Source organism: Crinia signifera, unplaced genomic scaffold, assembly GCF_055691185.1.
Source record: "Crinia signifera unplaced genomic scaffold, ASM5569118v1 HAP2_SCAFFOLD_81, whole genome shotgun sequence".
NCBI classification, from domain to species: domain Eukaryota; kingdom Metazoa; phylum Chordata; class Amphibia; order Anura; family Myobatrachidae; genus Crinia; species Crinia signifera.
This window is the reverse complement of record NW_028142719.1, coordinates 570748-593758: the sequence shown is the minus strand read 5'-3', so window position 1 is coordinate 593758 and position 23011 is coordinate 570748. Positions and strand designations below refer to the sequence as shown.

At 52.2% G+C, this 23011-nt stretch overlaps 1 protein-coding gene across 1 annotated transcript; it reads right to left on the bottom strand.

Moving 5' to 3' along the window:
* On the bottom strand, positions 1 to 22652 carry SMPD1 (sphingomyelin phosphodiesterase 1). The gene is made up of 6 exons (XM_083168408.1): positions 22152 to 22652; positions 16842 to 17605; positions 16594 to 16765; positions 3799 to 3875; positions 1816 to 1961; positions 1 to 400 (listed from the first exon to the last, which is right to left on the bottom strand). The coding sequence occupies exons 1-6, from the start codon at positions 22362 to 22364 to the stop codon at positions 6 to 8; spliced, it is 1767 nt and encodes a 588-aa protein (XP_083024534.1). The 5' UTR covers positions 22365 to 22652; the 3' UTR covers positions 1 to 5.
* Positions 22653 to 23011: the final 359 nt, after the last annotated feature.

Sequence of the window (23011 nt, the reverse complement as noted above, 5' to 3'; positions counted from 1 at the left end):
ACGGCTCAGCAGCGAGGTTTACGCTCCCAGGCGGGTTTCTCATCAAGTTTTAGATCCTTGCACAACTGAAGATCTCTGGACCTCGCTGACCGCAAATCACATACTAGAGTCTTCTTACAGGATTCCTGGCAGACCTCGTCCACGTGGCCCTTGTGGTGCAGGAACCAGAAGGTTTGGAAGAGGCTGTCATCCTGCAGGAACCTCTGCAGTAGATGATCCCAGTCTGATGGATAAGCAGATTCCATCCCGTACGTGTTTAACGCGCTGTACAAGAGCTTCCAGCGAGGCTCCTCGCCTCCATTCCTGTTAGCTTCAGTCAGATTCAGAAAGTAGGTCTCGTGGTCCAGTACCACGTGCGAGCTGCCAGGGTACTGCCCATCTATCTGGTACACCCGGAAACCTGAAGAAGAGATGAGAGAGGAGTTACGTCACGCACTGCAACAGAAATGGCTATACTCCTGATGCTAGAAGAGTCTCACGCAATATGGCTGCCAGGAGGCGTTGCAGCATGTAGTAACCCATGGGTCTTGCTGATGGGTTCTAGGCATACCATACGACTATATCTGCTCAGGGGTCCCAGCCAGACAATAACCCATGGGTCTAGCTGATGGGTTCTAGGTGTACCATACGGATATATCTGCTCAGGGGTCCCAGCCAGACAATAACCCATGGGTCTAGCTGATGGGTTCTAGGTGTACCATACGGCTATATCTGCTCACAGGTCCCAGCCAGACAATAACCCATGGGTCTAGCTGATGGGTTCTAGGTGTACCATACGGCTATATCTGCTCAGGGGTCCCAGCCAGACAATAACCCATGGGTCTAGCTGATGGGTTCTAGGTGTACCATACGGCTATATCTGCTCAGGGGTCCCAGCCAGACAATAACCCATTGGTCTAGCTGATGGGTTCTAGGTGTACCATACGGATATATCTGCTCAGGGGTCCCAGCCAGACAATAACCCATGGGTCTAGCTTATGGGTTCTAGGTGTACCATACGGCTATATCTGCTCACAGGTCCCAGCCAGACAATAACCCATGGGTCTAGCTGATGGGTTCTAGGTGTACCATACGGCTATATCTGCTCACAGGTCCCAGCCAGACAATAACCCATGAGTCTAGCTGATGGGTTCTAGGCGTACCATACGGCTATATCTGCTCACGGGTCCCAGCCAGACAATAACCCATGGGTCTAGCTGATGGGTTCTAGGCGTACCATATGGCTATATCTGCTCAGGGGTCCCAGCCAGACAATAACCCATGGGTCTAGCTGATGGGTTCTAGGTGTACCATACGGCTATATCTGCTCACAGGTCCCAGCCAGACAATAACCCATGGGTCTAGCTGATGGGTTCTAGGTGTACCATACGGCTATATCTGCTCAGGGGTCCCAGCCAGACAATAACCCATGGGTCTAGCTGATGGGTTCTAGGTGTACCATACGGCTATATCTGCTCAGGGGTCCCAGCCAGACAATAACCCATGGGTCTAGCTGATGGGTTCTAGGTGTACCATACGGCTATATCTGCTCAGGGGTCCCAGCCTGACAAAAACCCATGGGTCTAGCTGATGGGTTCTAGGTGTACCATACGGCTATATCTGCTCACAGGTCCCAGCCAGACAATAAACCATGGCAACTACTGCTTCTCCCCTGGGCTTATATCAGTATTTAATAAGAGCTTTCGATGTACTTCCCTGCACTGCTGATTGGTACATAAAGCATCCAGATAAACAAACACCTCATGTGATCAATATACCCCACCTCCCACCCCGCGGGGCACCAGGTGCCAATAGTGATTATGGTATGGGGGTTACCTGGGTTCAGGTTGAAGTAGGTGGTGACGCTGGGAGCAATATAAGCCACGGACACAGGGCGGGTCAGAGTCTCCTCATCATAGAATATCTCAAACTCATCCAGGTGCGTGTGTCCAAAGAACTGTCCAGCGATGGTGCCCTCATACCTGGGGGCGGAGAAGTCATATTACAGAGGTGGTGGGAAACAAGACAGGAACGACGGAGGGCGTCAGGATACAGGACAGGAGAAATACAGGACAGGAGCAGAGATGGTGGCGGGATACAGGACAGGAGCGGAGATGGTGGCGGGATACAGGACAGGAGCGAGGAGGGTGGAGGGATGCAGGACAGGGAGCGAGGAGGGTGGAGGGATGCAGGACAGGAGCGGAGATGGTGGCGGGATACTGGACAGGAGCGGAGATGGTGGCGGGATGCAGGACAGGAGCGGAGATGGTGGCGGGATGCAGGACAGGAGCGGAGATGGTGGCGGGATGCAGGACAGGAGCGGAGATGGTGGCGGGATGCAGGACAGGAGCGGAGATGGTGGCGGGATGCAGGACAGGAGCGGAGATGGTGGCGGGATACAGGACAGGAGCGGAGATGGTGGCGGGATACAGGACAGGAGCGGAGCAGGCGGCGGGATACAGGACAGGAGCGGAGCAGGCGGCGGGATACAGGACAGAAGCGGAGCGGGTGGCGGGATACAGGACAGGAGCGGAGGGCGGGATACAGGACAGGAGCGGAGCGGGTGGCGGGATACAGGACAGGAGCGGAGCGGGTGGCAGGATACAGGACAGGAGCGGAGCGGGTGGCGGGATACAGGACAGGAGCGGAGCGGGTGGCGGGATACAGGACAGGAGCGGAGCGGGTGGCGGGATACAGGACAGGAGCGGGTGGCGGGATACAGGACAGGAGCGGGTGGCGGGATACAGAAGCGGAGCGGGTGGCGGGATACAGGACAGGAGCGGGTGGCGGGATACAGGACAGAAGCGGAGCGGGTGGCGGGATACAGGACAGAAGCGGAGCGGGTGGCGGGATACAGGACAGAAGCGGAGCGGGTGGCGGGATACAGGACAGGAGCGGAGCGGGTGGCGGGATACAGGACAGGAGCGGAGCGGGTGGCGGGATAAAGGACAGGAGCGGAGCGGGTGGCGGGATACAGGACAGGAGCGGAGCGCGGGATACAGGACAGAAGCGGAGCGGGTGGCGGGATACAGGAGCGGGTGGCGGGATACAGGACAGGAGCGGGTGGCGGGATACAGGACAGGAGCGGAGCGAGTGGCGGGATACAGGACAGGAGCGGAGCGGGTGGCGGGATACAGGACAGGAGCGGGTGGCGGGATACAGGACAGAAGCGGAGCGGGTGGCGGGATACAGGATAGAAGCGGAGCGGGTGGCGGGATACAGGACAGAAGCGGGTGGCGGGATACAGGACAGGAGCGGGTGGCAGGATACAGGACAGGAGCGGAGCGGGTGGCGGGATACAGGACAGGAGCGGAGCGGGTGGCGGGATACAGGACAGAAGCAGAGCGGGTGGCGGGATACAGGACAGAAGCAGAGCGGGTGGCGGGATACAGGACAGAAGCAGAGCGGGTGGCGGGATACAGGACAGAAGCAGAGCGGGTGGCGGGATACAGGACAGAAGCGGAGCGGGTGGCGGGATACAGGACAGAAGCGGAGCGGGTGGCGGGATACAGGACAGAAGCGGAGCGGGTGGCGGGATACAGGACAGAAGCGGGTGGCGGGATACAGGACAGGAGCGGGTGGCGGGATACAGGACAGGAGCGGAGCGGGTGGCGGGATACAGGACAGAAGCGGAGCGGGTGGCGGGATACAGGACAGAAGCGGAGCGGGTGGCGGGATACAGGACAGGAGCGGAGCGGGCGGCGGGATACAGGACAGAAGCGGAGCGGGTGGCGGGATACAGGACAGAAGCGGAGCGGGTGGCGGGATACATTATAAGTGGACATTTGCATAGAAATGATTGGAGTGATATAGATTCACCTATTAATAATCCGGTAATAATTCCAGCTCCAGCTCTTCAAACAGCGTCCCGGAGGGATGTGGCCGATAATGTGGACCTGCAGAAAGAACAGAATCCAGTCACACTGCCCCACAGAGCTGACACTCACATTGGTACAATAACACTGTGTACCAATGTATTTAGAAGGTGTAAATGTGGTTACAATGTACACGATTATAAATCAATGCCATTTCTATATCTGGCTCCGTGGCCTGGGACTAGGTCCAATGTCCACCAGTACCGACATGACGTGGCGCTAACCAGTGGACGTGGTGGTGCTGGGACATTTAGAGTCCGGTAGTTTCTGCACCCCATTACCCGTGTCAGAACATAGAATGTGACGGCAGATAAGAACCACTTGGCCCATCTAGGGCCTTATTTTGGTTCATTCTTTCTGACAAAATCCTTCTTAGATGGACAAAACCATGTGCACTGCAGGGGGGCAGATGTAAAATGTGCAGAGAGAATTAGATTTGGGTGAGTAATTTTGTTTCTGTGCAGGGAAAATACTGACTGCTTTATTTTTACACTGCAATATAGATCTCACTTTGAAGTAAAACCCCACCCAAATCTAATTCTCTCTGCACAAGTAACACCTGCCCCACCTGCAGTGCACATGGTTTTGCCCATCTAAGAAGGATTTTGTCAGAAAGAATGAACCAAAATAAGGCCCCTATTCTGCCCCTTTTTTAAACATGTTACCTCAAACCATATTTGATCCTTATTTCTTTGTAAGGATATCAATATGCCTATCCCAAGCATGTTTACATTGTACTACTGTATTTGCCTCTACCACCTCTGATGGGAGGCTATTCCACTTATCTACTTCTCTTTCTGTGAAGTAATTCTTCCTCACATTTCCCCTGTAGGAAGTCCCCCCAGTGTCAGTGCATGTCCTTGTGTTCTGCTGCTCCTCTTCCTGTGACTAATGTCTCCCACCTGTACCTTCCTCCCTCTAGTGTCAGTGCATGTCCTCGTGTTCTGCTGCTCCTCTTCCTGTGAAGAATGTCTCCCACCTGTACCTTCCTCCCTCTAGTGTCAGTGCATGTCCTCGTGTTCTGTTGCTCCTCTTCCTGTGACTAATGTCTCCTACCTGTACCTTCCTCCCTCTAGTGTCAGTGCCTGTCCTCGTGTTCTGCTGCTCCTCTTCCTGTGAAGAATGTCTCCCACCTGTACCTTCCTCCCCCTAGTGTCAGTGCGTGTCCTCGTGTTCTGCTGCTCCTCTTCCTGTGACTAATGTCTCCCACCTGTACCTTCCTCCCTCTAGTGTCAGTGCATGTCCTCGTGTTCTGCTGCTCCTCTTCCTGTGAAGAATGTCTCCCACCTGTACCTTCCTCCCTCTAATGTCAGTGCATGTCCTCGTGTTCTGTTGCTCCTCTTCCTGTGACTAATGTCTCCCACCTGTACCTTCCTCCCCCTAGTGTCAGTGCATGTCCTCGTGTTCTGCTGCTCCTCTTCCTGTGAAGAATGTCTCCCACCTGTACCTTCCTCCCTCTAGTGTCAGTGCATGTCCTCGTGTTCTGCTGCTCCTCTTCCTGTGACTAACGTCTCCCACCTGTATCTTCCTCCCTCTAGTGTCAGTGCATGTCCTCGTGTTCTGCTGCTCCTCTTCCTGTGAAGAATGTCTCCCACCTGTACCTTCCTCCCCCTAGTGTCAGTGCATGTCCTCGTGTTCTGCTGCTCCTCTTCCTGTGAAGAATGTCTCCCACCTGTACCTTCCTCCCCCCAGTGTCAGTGCATGTCCTCGTGTTCTGCTGCTCCTCTTCCTGTGAAGAATGTCTCCCACCTGTACCTTCCTCCCCCCAGTGTCAGTGCATGTCCTAGTGTTCTGCTGCTCCTCTTCCTGTGACTAATGTCTCCCACCTGTACCTTCCTCCCCCTAGTGTCAGTGCGTGTCCTCGTGTTCTGCTGCTCCTCTTCCTGTGACTAATGTCTCCCACCTGTACCTTCCTCCCTCTAGTGTCAGTGCATGTCCTCGTGTTCTGCTGCTCCTCTTCCTGTGACTAATGTCTCCCACCTGTACCTTCCTCCCCCTAGTGTCAGTGCATGTCCTCGTGTTCTGCTGCTCCTCTTCCTGTGACGAATGTCTCCCACTTGTACCTTCCTCCCTCTAGTGTCAGTGCCTGTCCTCGTGTTCTGCTGCTCCTCTTCCTGTGACGAATGTCTCCCACCTGTACCTTCCTCCCTCTAGTGTCAGTGCATGTCCCCGTGTTCTGCTGCTCCTCTTCTTGTGACTAATGTCTCCCACCTGTACCTTCCTCCCCCTAGTGTCAGTGCGTGTCCTGCTACTCCTCTTCCTGTGACTATTGTCTCCTACCTGTATCTTCCTCCCTCTAGTGTCAGTGCATGTCCTCGTGTTCTGTTGCTCCTCTTCCTGTGAAGAATGTCTCCCACCTGTACCTTCCTCCCCCTAGTGTCAGTGCGTGTCCTCGTGTTCTGCTACTCCTCTTCCTGTGAAGAATGTCTCCCACCTGTACCTTCCTCCCCCTAGTGTCAGTGCATGTCCTCGTGTTCTGTTGCTCCTCTTCCTGTGAAGAATGTCTCCCACCTGTACCTTCCTCCCCCTAGTGTCAGTGCATGTCCTCGTGTTCTGCTACTCCTCTTCCTGTGACTAATGTCTCCTACCTGTATCTTCCTCCCTCTAGTGTCAGTGCATGTCCTCGTGTTCTGTTGCTCCTCTTCCTGTGAAGAATGTCTCCCACCTGTACCTTCCTCCCCCTAGTGTCAGTGCATGTCCTCGTGTTCTGCTGCTCCTCTTCCTGTGAAGAATGTCTCCCACCTGTACCTTCCTCCCCCTAGTGTCAGTGCATGTCCTCGTGTTCTGCTACTCCTCTTCCTGTGACTAATGTCTCCTACCTGTATCTTCCTCCCTCTAGTGTCAGTGCATGTCCTCGTGTTCTGTTGCTCCTCTTCCTGTGACAATGTCTCCCACGTGTACCTTCCTCCCTCTAGTGTCAGTGCCTGTCCTCGTGTTCTGCTGCTCCTCTTCCTGTGAGTAATGTCTCCCACCTGTACCTTCCTCCCCCTAGTGTCAGTGCATGTCCTCGTGTTCTGCTGCTCCTCTTCCTGTGACTAATGTCTCCCACCTGTACCTTCCTCCCTCTAGTGTCAGTGCGTGTCCTCGTGTTCTGCTGCTCCTCTTCCTGTGAAGAATGTCTCCCACCTGTACCTCCCTCCCTCTAGTGTCAGTGCGTGTCCTCGTGTTCTGCTGCTCCTCTTCCTGTGACTAATGTCTCCCACCTGTACCTTCCTCCCCCTAGTGTCAGTGCATGTCCTCGTGTTCTGCTGCTCCTCTTCCTGTGAAGAATGTCTCCCTCCTGTACCTTCCTCCCTCTAGTGTCAGTGCATGTCCTCGTGTTCTGCTGCTCCTCTTCCTGTGACTAATGTCTCCCACCTGTACCTTCCTCCCTCTAGTGTCAGTGCATGTCCTCGTGTTCTGCTGCTCCTCTTCCTGTGAAGAATGTCTCCCACCTGTACCTTCCTCCCCCTAGTGTCAGTGCATGTCCTCGTGTTCTGCTGCTCCTCTTCCTGTGAAGAATGTCTCCCACTTGCACCTTGGTATAACCCTTGATATATGTGAGAGTTTCTATCATGTCCCCCTTTCCCTTCTCGGCTCTACAGTATACATATTAAGATCTTTAAGAGCCCCATTTATCATTGATCACATTTACAATGCGATCTGGGAATATTACCACAATAATAATTTCACCCAAATTTATTACCTGCTAGGTGCAGGGACAGGAGCCCGAAAGGAGCTCGTCCCTGCGATGCCTGGAGCCGGAAGGTCTGCACATGCGCGGTTACGCACTGCCCCCCCCCCCCCCCCCCCGCTGACCTCACTGCCGCTCGGGCAGTGCGATGTGTAGCCAAGGGCTACAATGGGCATCTGACTTGCCTTCTTCATTGCTTTGTTACATTGCCTACCTGCCTTTATGTCCCCTGACATAGTGACACCTGGATCCCTCTCTTCCTCAGAAGTTTCCATCACTGTGACAGAGCTTTTAGCTAGTAAATGTTTGTCCCCCATGGATTGTGTGATAGGAAATGACACCATTCTCATATGACGGTCCGTCCGGTAAGGCGATATTCCATTGTCCTAATGTAGGAGCTGTCCGATGCCGCAGAATAATCGCTACCAACCAATCTCATGTGTTACAATAAGAACCTCCGCCAATGAATCTGCAATCAGTGAGGCTCCGGGAAATCTCTGAGATCAGATATGAAATGATTTATAGACGTGATCAGAATTCCCGAATCTTCCGCTATAAGCGCAGGCTAGGAGTGAGGGGGTCATAGGGGGGGGGGGGGGATTATATTTAGGGCAGGAGTCAGGGAAGCAAAGTGCTTCCTATGGGAGGAGGAGATATAGGGCGAGATGTGACTTTTTTATCAATTCGTAATTCGCATGTGATTTAGTGCAATTTTTAGTAACGAAAATGTGCGAGTTGTTAGGACCCGTGTGGGAGCGAGGAAGGGTAATGTATATTGGTGTAAAATAAGTGTAATAAAGATGTACTTTTCTTGGTGTGTGTCTTTATTTTAACATTCTTTTTACAGGTGAACTACAAGTTGAAGGGGGCCCATTAATGCCCCACAAGCTGGCACTTGTGATTCGCCAAGTCCCAGCATGCGGGGGGAGGCCTGCTGGAACTTTTAGTTCTACTGTAAAATGCAATGTTTTTATTACAATGTTCTCTGACCTGTGCCCGGATCTCACTGGCCCCTGCCCGGATCTCACTGGCCCCTGCCCGGATCTCACTGGCCCCTGCCCGGATCTCACTGGCCCCTGCCCGGATCTCACTGACCTGTGCATTGTTCTGTCAAACTCCCCAGGCTGAACCTGGTCTATTTGTTTGCGATTTTTGGTAAAGTTTATAAGACAATAGCACCCGGTTACATTTGTGAGTTGTATACTTTATAATGGGAAAACATCTGGATGCGAATCGACAGACCAAAAAGTGCGATTTTTACGGCAAATCGCTCCTATTATGTGAGATTTTCAGAAAAATTGCTTTTTTTAATAATGAAATATATACATATATATATCGCACTCTATTACATTTCGCCCATAGGATCTATTTAGCACCAGATGGGGATTTCCTGTAAACAAGCAGCAGATGTACTGTGGTTACACATAAGGAAACAGGAACTTTCTTAGATCGGGGTAATGATATTGTGTCCTATACTTCCCGTACTGTTACTGACAGGCAGAAGATGCAGGAAGTACTTACATATGACAGGGTGTGTATGTGTGTGTGTGTGTGTGTGTATGCGTGTGTTTGCATCACACAAAGTCTCTGCCCATTCTCCAACTGAAATGTCTCGTGTGTATCATGTGACCAGCGCCCTCATTAACCCATCAGCGTTCCGTAGATTAACCCTTGCTGTACCGGCGTGTTATTGCTGATTGGGTAACAGAGATAGAAGTGAGTACATGTAAGCACTGCATTATCTGGCGCAATGTCTGTCTGCAGATTCTGTGTGTCCATACTGCTATATTCCGTTATACACCGCTACATTCCGTTATACACCGCTACATTCCGTTACACACCGCTACATTCCGTTATATACCGCTACATTCCGTTACACACCGCTACACTCCGTTATATACCGCTACATTCCGTTATACACCGCTACATTCCGTTATACACCGCTACATTCCGTTATACACCGCTACATTCCGTTATACACCGCTACATTCCGTTATACACCGCTATATTCCGTTATACACCGCTACATTCCGTTACACACCGCTACATTCCGTTATATACCGCTACATTCTGTTATATACCGCTACATTCCGTTATATACCGCTACATTCTGTTATATACCGCTATATTCCGTTATACACCGCTACATTCCGTTATACACCGCTACATTCCGTTATACACCGCTACATTCCGTTATACACCGCTATATTCCGTTATACACCGCTACATTCCGTTACACACCGCTACATTCCGTTACACACCGCTACATTCCGTTATATACCGCTACATTCTGTTATATACCGCTACATTCTGTTATATACCGCTACATTCTGGCGACCACTAAATAAATACAACACACAGGATCAGCACATGTGGCTGGTGGGTTCCCTCTGCGTTCTCAGGGGCTGGGAGAGGACGACATCCCCGGGTTCATGTCCCAAAGGATCCTCACTGGCCCGGCTTCATGTCCCCAGTCTGCACTCAGGATAATCACTGGCCCCGGCTTCATGTCCCCAGTCTGTACTCAGGATAGTCACTGGCCCCGGCTTCATGTCCCCAGTCTGTACTCAGGATCCTCACTGGCCCCGGCTTCATGTCCCCAGTCTGTACTCAGGATCCTCACTGGCCCCGGCTTCATGTCCCCAGTCTGCACTCAGGATAATCACTGGCCCCAGCTTCATGTCCCCAGTCTGTACTCAGGATAGTCACTGGCCCCGGCTTCATGTCCCCAGTCTATGCTCAGGATCCTCACTGGCCCCGGCTTCATGTCCCCAGTCTGTACTCAGGATAGTCACTGGCCCCAGCTTCATGTCCCCAGTCTGTACTCAGGATAGTCACTGGCCCCAGCTTCATGTCCCCAGTCTGTACTCAGGATAGTCACTGGCCCCGGCTTCATGTCCCCAGTCTGTACTCAGGATAGTCACTGGCCCCGGCTTCATGTCCCCAGTCTGTACTCAGGATAGTCACTGGCCCGAGCTTCATGTCCCCAGTCTATGCTCAGGATAGTCACTGGCCCCGGCTTCATGTCCCCACTCTGTACTCAGGATAGTCACTGGCCCCGGCTTCATGTCCCCACTCTGTACTCAGGATAGTCACTGGCCCCGGCTTCATGTCCCCAGTCTGTACTCAGGATAGTCACTGGCCCCGGCTTCATGTCCCCAGTCTGTACTCAGGATAATCACTGGCCCCGGCTTCATGTCCCCAGTCTGTACTCAGGATAATCACTGGCCCCGGTTTCATGTCCCCAGTCTGTACTCAGGATAGTCACTGGCCCCGGCTTCATGTCCCCAGTCTGTACTCAGGATCCTCACTGGCCCCAGCTTCATGTCCCCAGTCTATGCTCAGGATCCTCACTGGCCCCGGCTTCATGTCCCCAGTCTGTACTCAGGATCCTCACTGGCCCCGGCTTCATGTCCCCAGTCTGTACTCAGGATAGTCACTGGCCCCAGCTTCATGTCCCCAGTCTGTACTCAGGATAGTCACTGGCCCCAGCTTCATGTCCCCAGTCTGTACTCAGGATAGTCACTGGCCCCAGCTTCATGTCCCCAGTCTATGCTCAGGATAGTCACTGGCCCCGGCTTCATGTCCCCAGTCTGTACTCAGGATAGTCACTGGCCCCGGCTTCGTGTCCCCAGTCTGTACTTAGGATAATCACTGGCCCCGCCTTCATGTCCCCAGTCTATGCTCAGGATAGTCACTGGCCCCGGCTTCATGTCCCCAGTCTGTACTCAGGATAGTCACTGGCCCCGGCTTCATGTCCCCAGTCTGTACTCAGGATAGTCACTGGCCCCAGCTTCATGTCCCCAGTCTGTACTCAGGATAGTCACTGGCCCCAGCTTCATGTCCCCAGTCTATGCTCAGGATAGTCACTGGCCCCGGCTTCATGTCCCCAGTCTGTACTCAGGATAGTCACTGGCCCCGGCTTCATGTCCCCAGTCTATGCTCAGGATAGTCACTGGCCCCGGCTTCATGTCCCCAGTCTGTACTCAGGATAGTCACTGGCCCCGGCTTCATGTCCCCAGTCTGTACTCAGGATAATCACTGGCCCCGGCTTCATGTCCCGTCTGTACTCAGGATAGTCACTGGCCCCGGCTTCATGTCCCCAGTCTGTACTCAGGATAGTCACTGGCCCCGGCTTCATGTCCCCAGTCTGTACTCAGGATAGTCATTGGCCCCGGCTTCATGTCCCCAGTCTGTACTCAGGATAGTCATTGGCCCCGGCTTCATGTCCCCAGTCTGTACTCAGGATCCTCACTGGCCCCGGCTTCATGTCCCCAGTCTGTACTCAGGATCCTCACTGGCCCCGGCTTCATGTCCCCAGTCTGTACTCAGGATAGTCACTGGCCCCGGCTTCATGTCCCCAGTCTGTACTCAGGATAGTCACTGGCCCCGGCTTCATGTCCCCAGTCTGTACTCAGGATAATCACTGGCCCCGGCTTCATGTCCCCAGTCTGTACTCAGGATAATCACTGGCCCCGGCTTCATGCCCCAGTCTGTACTCAGGATCCTCACTGGCCCCGGCTTCATGTCCCCAGTCTATGCTCAGGATAGTCACTGGCCCCGGCTTCATGTCCCCAGTCTGCACTCAGGATAGTCACTGGCCCCGGCTTCATGTCCCCAGTCTGCACTCAGGATAATCACTGGCCCCGGCTTCATGTCCCCAGTCTGTACTCAGGATAGTCACTGGCCCCAGCTTCATGTCCCCAGTCTGTACTCAGGATAGTCACTGGCCCCGGCTTCATGTCCCCAGTCTGTACTCAGGATCCTCACTGGCCCCGGCTTCATGTCCCCAGTCTGTACTCAGGATAGTCACTGGCCCCAGCTTCATGTACCCAGTCTATGCTCAGGATAGTCACTGGCCCCGGCTTCATGTCCCCAGTCTGTACTCAGGATAGTCACTGGCCCCGGCTTCATGTCCCCAGTCTGCACTCAGGATAGTCACTGGCCCCGGCTTCATGTCCCCAGTCTGTACTCAGGATAGTTACTGGCCCCGGCTTCATGTCCCCAGTCTGTACTCAGGATAGTCACTGGCCCAGGCTTCATGTCCCCAGTCTGTACTCAGGATAGTCACTGGCCCCGGCTTCATGTCCCCAGTCTGCACTCAGGATAGTCACTGGCCCCGGCTTCATGTCCCCAGTCTGTACTCCGGATCCTCACTGGCCCCGGCTTCATGTCCCCAGTCTGTACTCAGGATCCTCACTGGCCCCGGCTTCATGTCCCCAGTCTGTACTCAGGATCCTCACTGGCCCCGGCTTCATGTCCCCAGTCTGTACTCAGGATCCTCACTGGCCCCGGCTTCATGTCCCCAGTCTGTACTCAGGATCCTCACTGGCCCCGGCTTCATGTCCCCAGTCTGTACTCAAGATCCCCACAAACACAAGGTCAACACAAGTTTTTCTGTTTTTTTTTTTTTTTTTTTTTTTTTTTTTTTAAACCTGCATGATTCTGTGTAACTGGTGTAAGGATTCCCCACAGCAGCCTGTATGAGTCCATGTAACACTGGTGTAAGGATTCCCCACAGCAGCAGCCTGTATGAGTCCATGTAACACTTGTGTAAGGATTCCCCACAGCAGCAGCCTGCATGAGTCCATGTAACACTGGTGTAAGGATTCCCCACAGCAGCTTTCGTGATTCTGTGTAACTGGTGTAAGGATTCCCCACAGCAGCCCGCATGAGCCCATGTAACACTGGTGTAAGGCTTCCCCACAGCAGCCTTCGTGATTCTGTGTAACTGGTGTAAGGATTCCCCACAGCAGCTCGCATGAGCCCATGTAACACTGGTGTAAGGCTTCTCCACAGCAGCCTTCGTGATTCTGTGTAACTGGTGTAAGGATTCCCCACAGCAGCCCGCATGAGCCCATGTAACACTGGTGTAAGGATTCCCCACAGCAGCCTGCGTGATTCCGTGTAAATGGTGTAAGGATTCCCCACAGCAGCCCGCATGAGTCTATGTAACACTGGTGTAAGGATTCCCCACAGCAGCCTTCGCGATTCTGTGTAACTGGTGTAAAGATTCCCCACAGCAGCCTGAATATTTGGAAGAAATGACAGCTCACAGCTTGAGAAGTCATCAGTCTACATCAGACATTGGAGAGGATATTTGTACACATCCTGGGGTATACAGAGGTACTATGGGCCTCTCTCCTCATTTCCCACAATGTACATTCTTTGCAAACAAGCAGAAGACATGCCACCAGCACGGTCCCCAGTGGGCACGTCTCTGCTCTGTAACTGGGAGAAGACATGCCACCAGCATGGTCCCCAGTGGGCACGTCTCTGCTCTGTAACTGGGAGAAGACATGTCACCAGCACGGTCCCCAGTGGGCACGTCTCTGCTCTGTAACTGGGAGAATACATGTCACCAGCACGGTCCCCAGTGGGCGCATCTCTGCTCTGTAACTGGGAGTAGACATGTCACCAGCACGGTCCCCAGTGGGCACGTCTCTGCTCTGTAACTGGGAGAAGACATGTCACCAGCACGGTCCCCAGTGGTCATGTCTCTGCTCTGTAACTGGGAGAATACATGTCACCAGCACGGTCCCCAGTGGGCGCATCTCTGCTCTGTAACTGGGAGTAGACATGTCACCAGCACGGTCCCCAGTGGGCACGTCTCTGCTCTGTAACTGGGAGAAGACATGTCACCAGCACGGTCCCCAGTGGTCATGTCTCTGCTCTGTAACTGGGAGAAGACATGTCACCAGCACAGTCCCTAGGGGGCAAGTCTCTTTAACTGGTAGAAGACAGGTCACCAGCGCAGTCCCAGTGGGCGCGTCTCTGCTCTGTAACTGGGAGAACACGTCACCAGCGTGGTCCCCAGTGGTCGTGTCTCTGCTCTGTAACTGGGAGAACACGTCACCAGCGTGGTCCCCAGTGGTCGTGTCTCTGCTCTGTAACTGGGAGAACACGTCACCAGCGTGGTCCCCAGTGGTCGTGTCTCTGCTCTGTAACTGGGAGAACACGTCACCAGCGTGGTCCCCAGTGGTCGTATCTCTGCTCTGTAACTGGGAGAAGACATGTCACCAGCACGGTCCCTAGGGGGCGAGTCTCTGCTCTGTAACTGGGAGAAGACATGTCACCAGCGTGGTCCCCAGTGGTCGCGTCTCTGCTCTGTAACTGGGAGAAGACATGTCACCAGCACGGTCCCCAGTTGTCGCGTCTCTGCTCTGTAACTAGACAAGACATGTCACCAGCACTGTCCCTAGGGGGCGCATCTCTGCTCTGTAACTGGGAGAAGACGTCACCAGCATGGTCCCTAGGGGGCGCGTCTCAGCAACTGGGAGAAGAAATGTCACCAGCGCAGTCCCCAGTGGGCGAGTCTTTGCTCTGTAACTGGGAGAAGACATGTCACCAGCACTGTCCCCAGTGGGCGCGTCTCTGCTCTGTAACTGGGAGAAGACATGTCACCAGCGCGGTCCCCAGTGGTCGCGTCTCTGCTCTGTAACTGGGAGAAGACATGTCACCAGCACTTTCCCCAGTGGTCACTGCTCTGCTCTATAACTGGGAGAAGACATGTCACCAGCGCGGTCCCCAGTGGTCGTGTCTCTGCTCTGTAACTGGGACAAGACATGTCACCAGCACGGTCCCTAGGGGGCGAGTCTCTGTAACTGGGAGAAGACATGTCACCAGCACGGTCCCCAGTGGGCGCGTCTCTGCTCTGTAACTGGGAGAAGACATGTCACCAGCACGGTCCCTAGGGGGCGAGTCTCTGTAATTGGAGAAGACATGTCACCAGCACGGTCCCCAGTTGTCGCGTCTGTTCTGTAACTGGGACAAGACATGTCACCAGCGCGGTCCCCAGTGGTCGCATCTCTGCTCTGTAACTGGGAGAAGACATGTCCCCAGTGGGCGCGTCTCAGCTCTGTAACTGGGACAAGACATGTCACCAGCACGGTCCCTAGGGGGCGAGTCTCTGTAACTGGGAGAAGACATGTCACCAGCACGGTCCCCAGTGGTCGCGTCTCTGCTCTGTAACTGGGAGAAGACATGTCACCAGCACGGTCCCCAGTGGGCGTGTCTCTGCTCTGTAACTGGGAGAAGACATGTCACCAGCACGGTCCCCAGTGGTTGTGTCTCAGCTCTGTAACTGGGAGAAGACATGTCACCAGCATGGTCCCCAGTGGGCGCATCTCTGCTCTGTAACTGGGAGAAGACATGTCACCAGCACGGTCCCCAGTGGGCGCATCTCTGCTCTGTAACTGGGAGAAGACATGTCACCAGCACGGTCCCCAGTGGGCGCGTCTCTGCTCTGTAACTGGGAGAAGACATGTCACCAGCACGGTCCCCAGTGGTTGTGTCTCAGCTCTGTAACTGGGAGAAGACATGTCACCAGCATGGTCCCCAGTGGGCGCGTCTCTGCTCTAATCCTCTCTGAAGTGTTCTACAACTGTAACTGGGGGAGATTCTATTTCCTGGTCAGCTGACGTCTGTACTTGTATGTATGTATAGATGTACCTGCATCTATAGGACTGCGTATAGGTGATCATAAAGGTGTATGCATGTGTGTAGGTGTATGTATAGGAGTGCGTATAGGTGTATGTATAGGAGTGCGTATAGGAGTGCGTATAGGTGTATGTATAGGAGTGCGTATAGGCGTGCATATATGTTATTTTAATAAAAGCAAATACTTTCATATTCCTTTTTTTTTTTATTATAGATTGAAGTACAGGGAAGCGGGGTGGGGTCACTGATTGAGCAAATCCGGGACGTGGCATGTTAGGGATGGCATTGCAGCGATTATATGCAGACTGCGCACGTAAATTCACAAGGTCAGGGATAATGCAGGTGCGACGCGTCGGCTGATTGTACGTGCACATAGGCGGCATGTGTGGTGACTGGGCCTGCGATGACTCCAGCAGGTGACTCTGCTCATTCCCAGGTGGCAGAATCGCACCGGCGAACGCAATGACATACAGACATGAATTAGGCCCTTTCAGGCTGCACAGAAGAGAAGCGACAGCGACAATCTAGGTGTCATTGTGTATTCGTCACTCTGTAATAATGTAATATCAGCCTCAGTTACAGTATTGCACCCCACAATCCCAGACGTAACGCACACATCGCTCTCACCTTCTCCCCGTTGTCCTCTGCCCCCTGCAGAACGTCGATCAGCCAGAGCAGCTGCCCCGCGGGGTCCGTGTAATTGATCAGCAGCCAGAAATTCTCAACAGCACAAAAATTCATGTTCAGAGACACCAAGCGCAGGCCGGGCGCCACCATCAGGGTGTAGAAGCCGGCAGCCCTGAGACAGAGATAGAGAGGGTGAGGGCGGCACCCAACCTGTGAGACACAGAGATCGGACACTGGCACCAACTCACCTGAGCGTCTCCAGGGAGGACGGTGGCAGCCACCCTGCCCACTCCTCTGCCATAGCCTGGTACAGCCAGCTGGAGGACAGGTTACCATGGACAGAGGGTGGGGGGAAGCTATTGACGGGTGCACTCTCGTGGTTACCTACAGCTGGATATACTGGTACTGGGCCCAGGTACTTCCTGACCAGGCGGGTAATGGTTCGGAGTGCGTTCAGCTGTTCTGATCGGGTCTGTTCCCACACGTTATGGGCCGGGATGTCTCCTGTCCAGTACACCTGGTCATAGGGGCCATTGGCGGCCACGTGGGCGAGGAGGGATTGGATGGTGTGAAGAGGAAGGTCACAGTAACTGTATTCCCCCCAGTACCCAGCGGTCCCGTGACCACCCAGGGACTGGTTCCTGCAGCACAGGGGCTCCTTGCAGCTGGATGGGGCCCCGGGGGAATAGTGGTGGTCCCAGTGCACGTCGGTCAGGAAGAGGACACGAGAGACGGGAGAACCTGGCTGCGGTGGGACAGGTGGGTGCACTGGGGGCTTGGGCCTGGCGGGCAAGGTGATATTCCAGTCTAATCCGATATCCCAGTGTCCACAGTCCGTGCCCACAAGTAACCCACAAAGCTCGGACGGGCGCAGCACCGACATTACCCAGGCCGTGATGACGTCATGCTTAAACAGGTGAATGGCCTGCTGACAGATGTACGGTTCCTCCATGTGCAGCCTCTCGCACACCTGCACCGCAACGGCCGCAACCAGATCCATGTTACTCTCCAGCTGCGGGGAGACGGGGGTGTCATGTATGTCATACAGGGTTATATAGAGGACATACATACAAGGTTATATAGCGCACACACACACATACATACATACATACATACATACAGGGGTTCCCATATAGGTTATATAGCACATATACATACAGGGGGGGGGGGGGGTGTCACATATAGTTTATGTAGCTTACATACAGGGGGTTCCATATATGTTATAGAGCACACAACCATACATACATACATAGGGTCCCATATAGGTTAGATAGCACACATACATAGTGTCCCATATAGCTTATATAGAACACATACATACATACATACATACATAGTGTCCCATATAGCACACATACATACAGTGGGTCACAGTTTATATATAGCATACATACAGGGGGTCCCGTATAGGTTAGATAGCACACATACATACAGGGGGTCCCATATAGGTTATATAGCACACATACATACAGGTGGTCCCATAAAGGTTGGATAGCACACATACATAGTGTCCCATATAGCACACATACATACATAGTGTCCATGTAGCACACATACATACGGGGGGTCCCATATAGGTTAGATAACACACATACATACAGGGGGTCCCATATAGGTTAGATAGCACACATACATACGGGGGTCCCATATAGGTTAGATAGCACACATACATACGGGGGGTCCCATATAGGTTAGATAACACACATACATACAGGGGGTCCCATATAGGTTAGATAGCACACATACATACAGGGGGTCCCATATAGGTTAGAAAGCACACATACATACAAGCACACATACATACAGGGGGTCCCATATAGATTAGATAGCACACATACATACAGGGGGTCCCATATAGATTAGATAGCACACATACATACGGGGGGTCCCATATAGGTTAGATAGCACACATACATACGGGGGGTCCCATATAGGTTAGATAGCACACATACATACATACATACATACATACAGGGGGTCCCATATAGATTAGATAGCACACATACATACGGGGGGTCCCATATAGGTTAGATAGCACACATACATACAGGGGGTCCCATATAGGTTAGATAGCACACATACATAGTGTCCCATATAGCTTATATAGCACACATACATACATACATACATACATAGTGTCCCATATAGCACACATACATACAGTGGGTCACAGTTTATATATAGCATACATACAGGGGGTCCCGTATAGGTTAGATAGCACACATACATACATACATACATACAGGGGGTCCCATATTGGTTATATAGCACACATACATACATACATACAGGTGGTCCCATATAGGTTGGATAGCACACATACATAGTGTCCCATATAGCACACATACATACATACATAGTGTCCATATAGCACACATTTATACAGGGGTCCCATATAGATTAGATAGCACACATACATATATACATACGGGGGGATCCCATATAGGTTAGATAGCACACATACATACAGGGGGTCCCATATAGGTTAGATAGCACACATACATACAGGGGGTCCCATATAGATTAGATAGCACACATACATAGATAGGGTCCCATATAGGTTAGATAGCACACATACATACAGGGGGTCCCATATAGGTTAGATAGCACACATACATTCATACAGGGGGTCCCATATAGGTTAGATAGCACACATACATCTCATATGTTATATAGCACACACACAAACATACAGGGGGTCCCATATAGTTTATATAGCACACATACATCTCATATGTTATATAGCACACACACAAACATACAGGGGGTCGGGGGTGTCACATATAGTTTATATAGCATACATACAGGGTGTTCCATATATGTTATAGAGCACACAATCATACATACATATGGTCCCATATAGGTTAGATAGCACACATACATAGTGTCCCATATAGCATGCATACATACATACATACATAGTATCCCATATAGCACACATACATACAGTGGGTCACAGTTTATATATATCATACATACAGGGGGTCCCATATAGGTTAGATAGCACACATACATACATTCATACAGGAGGTCCCATATAGTTTATATAGCACACACACACAGACATACAGGGGGTCCCACATAGGTTATATAGCATACATACATCCCGTATAGGTTATATAGCGTGCATGCACACACACATACAGGGGGTCCCATACAGGTTATATAGCACACATACATACATATATAACCTATATGGGACCCCCTCTATGTATGTATGTATGTATGTATGTATGTATGTATGTATGTATGTATGTATGTATGTGTGTGTGCTATATAACCTATGAGACCCCCGGTATGTATATATGTGTGCTATATAACCTATATGGGACCCCATGTATGTATGTATGTATGTATGTATGTATGTGTGCTATATAACCTGTATGGGACACCATGTATGTGTTATATATAACCTATATGGGACCCCCTCTATGTATCACACATACATGGTGTCCCATACAGGTTATATAGCACACATACATACATACATACATACATACATACATACAGGGGGTCCCATATAGGTTATATAGCACACATACATACAGGGGGTCCCATATAGGTTATATAGCACACATACATACAGGGGGTCCCATATAGATTATATAGCACATTCATACAGAGGGTCCCATATAGGTTATAAAGCACACATTCATACAGGGGGTCCCATATAGGTTATATAGCACACATATATACATACCGGGGGTCTCATAGGTTATATAGCACACATACATACATACATAGTGTCCCATATAGCACACATACTGTGGGTCACATATAGTTTATATATAGCATACATACAGGGGGTCCCATATAGGTTAGATAGCACACATACATAGTGTCTTATAGAGCACACATACATACAGTGGGTCACAGTTTATATATAGCATACATACAGGAGGTCCCATATAGGTTATATAGCACACATACATCTCATGTTATATAGCACGCACACACACACTCTCTCTCTCTCTCTCTCAGGAGGTCCCATATAGGTTTCTAATAGATACAGGGGACACAGGGATACAGGTTATGTAGTAAAATGTCCCCTGCTGGGCGCGCACAGTATAGCACAGAGTAACACAGCAGTACAGCACAGAGTGCTGGACACAGCAGTTTTGCCCATACAGTACAGTACAGCCCCCATACAGCATAAAGCAGACTACACAGCAGTACAGCCCCCATACAGCACAGAGAGTACAGCCCCCATACAGCACAGAGTTCACAGCAGTACAGCCCCCATACAGCACAGAGTACACAGCAGTACAGCCCCCATAAAGCACAGTACAGCACAGAGTTCACAACAGTACAGCCCCCAAACAGCACAGAGTTCACAGCAGTACAGCCCCCACACAGCACAGAGTTCACAGCAGTACAGCCCCCACACATCACAGAGTTCACAACAGTACAGCCCCCACACAGCACAGAGTTCACAACAGTACAGCCCCCAAACAGCACAGAGTATACAGCAGTACAGCCCCCACACAGCACAGAGTTCACAGCAGTACAGCCCCCATACAGCACAGAGTTCACAACAGTACAGCCCCCAAACAGCACAGAGTTCACAACAGTACAGCCCCCAAACAGCACAGAGTTCACAGCAGTACAGCTTCCATAAAGCACAGTACAGCACAGAGTTCACAGCAGTACAGCCCCCATAAAGCACAGTACAGCACAGAGTTCACACCAGTACATCCCCCATAAAGCACAGTACAGCACAGAGTTCACAGCAGTACAGCCCCCATACAGCACAGAGTACACAGCAGTACAGCCCCCATACAGCACAGAGTTCACAGCAGTACAGCACAGAGTTCACACCAGTACAGCCCCCATAAAGCACAGTACAGCACAGAGTTCACAGCAGTACAGCCCCCAAACAGCACAGAGTATACAGCAGTACAGCCCCCACACAGCACAGAGTTCACAGCAGTACAGCCCCCACACATCACAGAGTTCACAACAGTACAGCCCCCACACAGCACAGAGTTCACAACAGTACAGCCCCCAAACAGCACAGAGTATACAGCAGTACAGCCCCCACACAGCACAGAGTTCACAACAGTACAGCCCCCAAACAGCACAGAGTTCACAGCAGTACAGCCCCCATACAGCACAGAGTTCACAACAGTACAGCCCCCATACAGCACAGAGTTCACAACAGTACAGCCCCCAAACAGCACAGAGTTCACAACAGTACAGCCCCCAAACAGCACAGAGTTCACAGCAGTACAGCTTCCATAAAGCACAGTACAGCACAGAGTTCACAGCAGTACAGCCCCCATAAAGCACAGTACAGCACAGAGTTCACACCAGTACAGCCCCCATAAAGCACAGTACAGCACAGAGTTCACAGCAGTACAGCCCCCATACAGCACAGAGTACACAGCAGTACAGCCCCCATACAGCACAGAGTTCACAGCAGTACAGCACAGAGTTCACACCAGTACAGCCCCCATAAAGCACAGTACAGCACAGAGTTCACAGCAGTACAGCCCCCAAACAGCACAGAGTACACAGTACACAGCAGTACTCTCTCTCTCTCTGTCACTATACGGTACCTGCAGGCTGATGTCCAGGGCGGTGGTCAGCGTCTTGCAGGCCGCACAGGTCACATTGCCCCACCCGAAGCGCAGATCCCCCGGGCCGGAGAGCGGGAGACAGGGGCCGGGGAGCGGCAGGGAGAGCAGCAGCAGGAGGACGGAGGCCCCGAACAGCGGCCGCATCCTCCAGCAGGTATATACCCTGTATACTATATGTACTGTCATGGACATGTACAGAGCCCGGGCCGGGACTCAGGTGACTGTCACAGGGCGGGGGGCGGGGCTAGTGCGGGGAGAGGAGGAGGAGGGAGGACCCGAGCATACTGTCATATACAGAGAGACTCAGGTGACTGTCACAGGGCAGGGGGCGTGGACAGTGCGGGGGAGGCGAGGCCAGAGCTAGGGGCGTGGACAGCACTGATGGCGAAGCCAGCGCGGTGAAGGGGCGGGGACATTGCGGGGGCGGGGCTAGTGCGGAGAGGGGAGGTTACACTGCCTGTGTGGTTGCGTCTATTTTCCCTTCGTAGTAAGGACCTTGGGCGGGGAATTAGCTAAATCATTACCGAGCTGGCTCTTTCCCATTGCCCCTAGTGGCCGGGTCCGGCGTTGTCAGGTCCTTCACCATAAGGAATATATACATATACATTGTATGGGACCATGAAGCTGGCGTATTCCCCATACACCAGCTTCATGGTCCCATATAGTGTAAATGTTAGGTCCTTATGGTGAAGGGGAATAGGACAGCCTCATGGACCCATAGATGTTGTTAGGTCCTTATGGTGAAGGGGAATACGGCAGCTTCATGGTCCCATAGATGTTGTTAGGTCCTTATGGTGAAGGGGAATAGGACAGCTTCATGGTCCCATAGATGTTGTTAG

Bases quoted from the DNA above. Each gene is read 5' to 3' on its own strand.
- SMPD1 (XM_083168408.1), bottom strand. From the start codon at position 22,364: ATGTCCATGACAGTACATATAGTATACAGGGTATATACCTGCTGGAGG. The intron at 17,606-22,151 runs GTACCGTATAGT...GTCTCCCCGCAG, and splicing joins CCCTGGACATCAGCCTGCAG to CTGGAGAGTAACATGGATCT. The intron at 3,876-16,593 runs GTGAGAGCGATG...TTCTTTCTGCAG, and splicing joins CAGAGGACAACGGGGAGAAG to GTCCACATTATCGGCCACAT.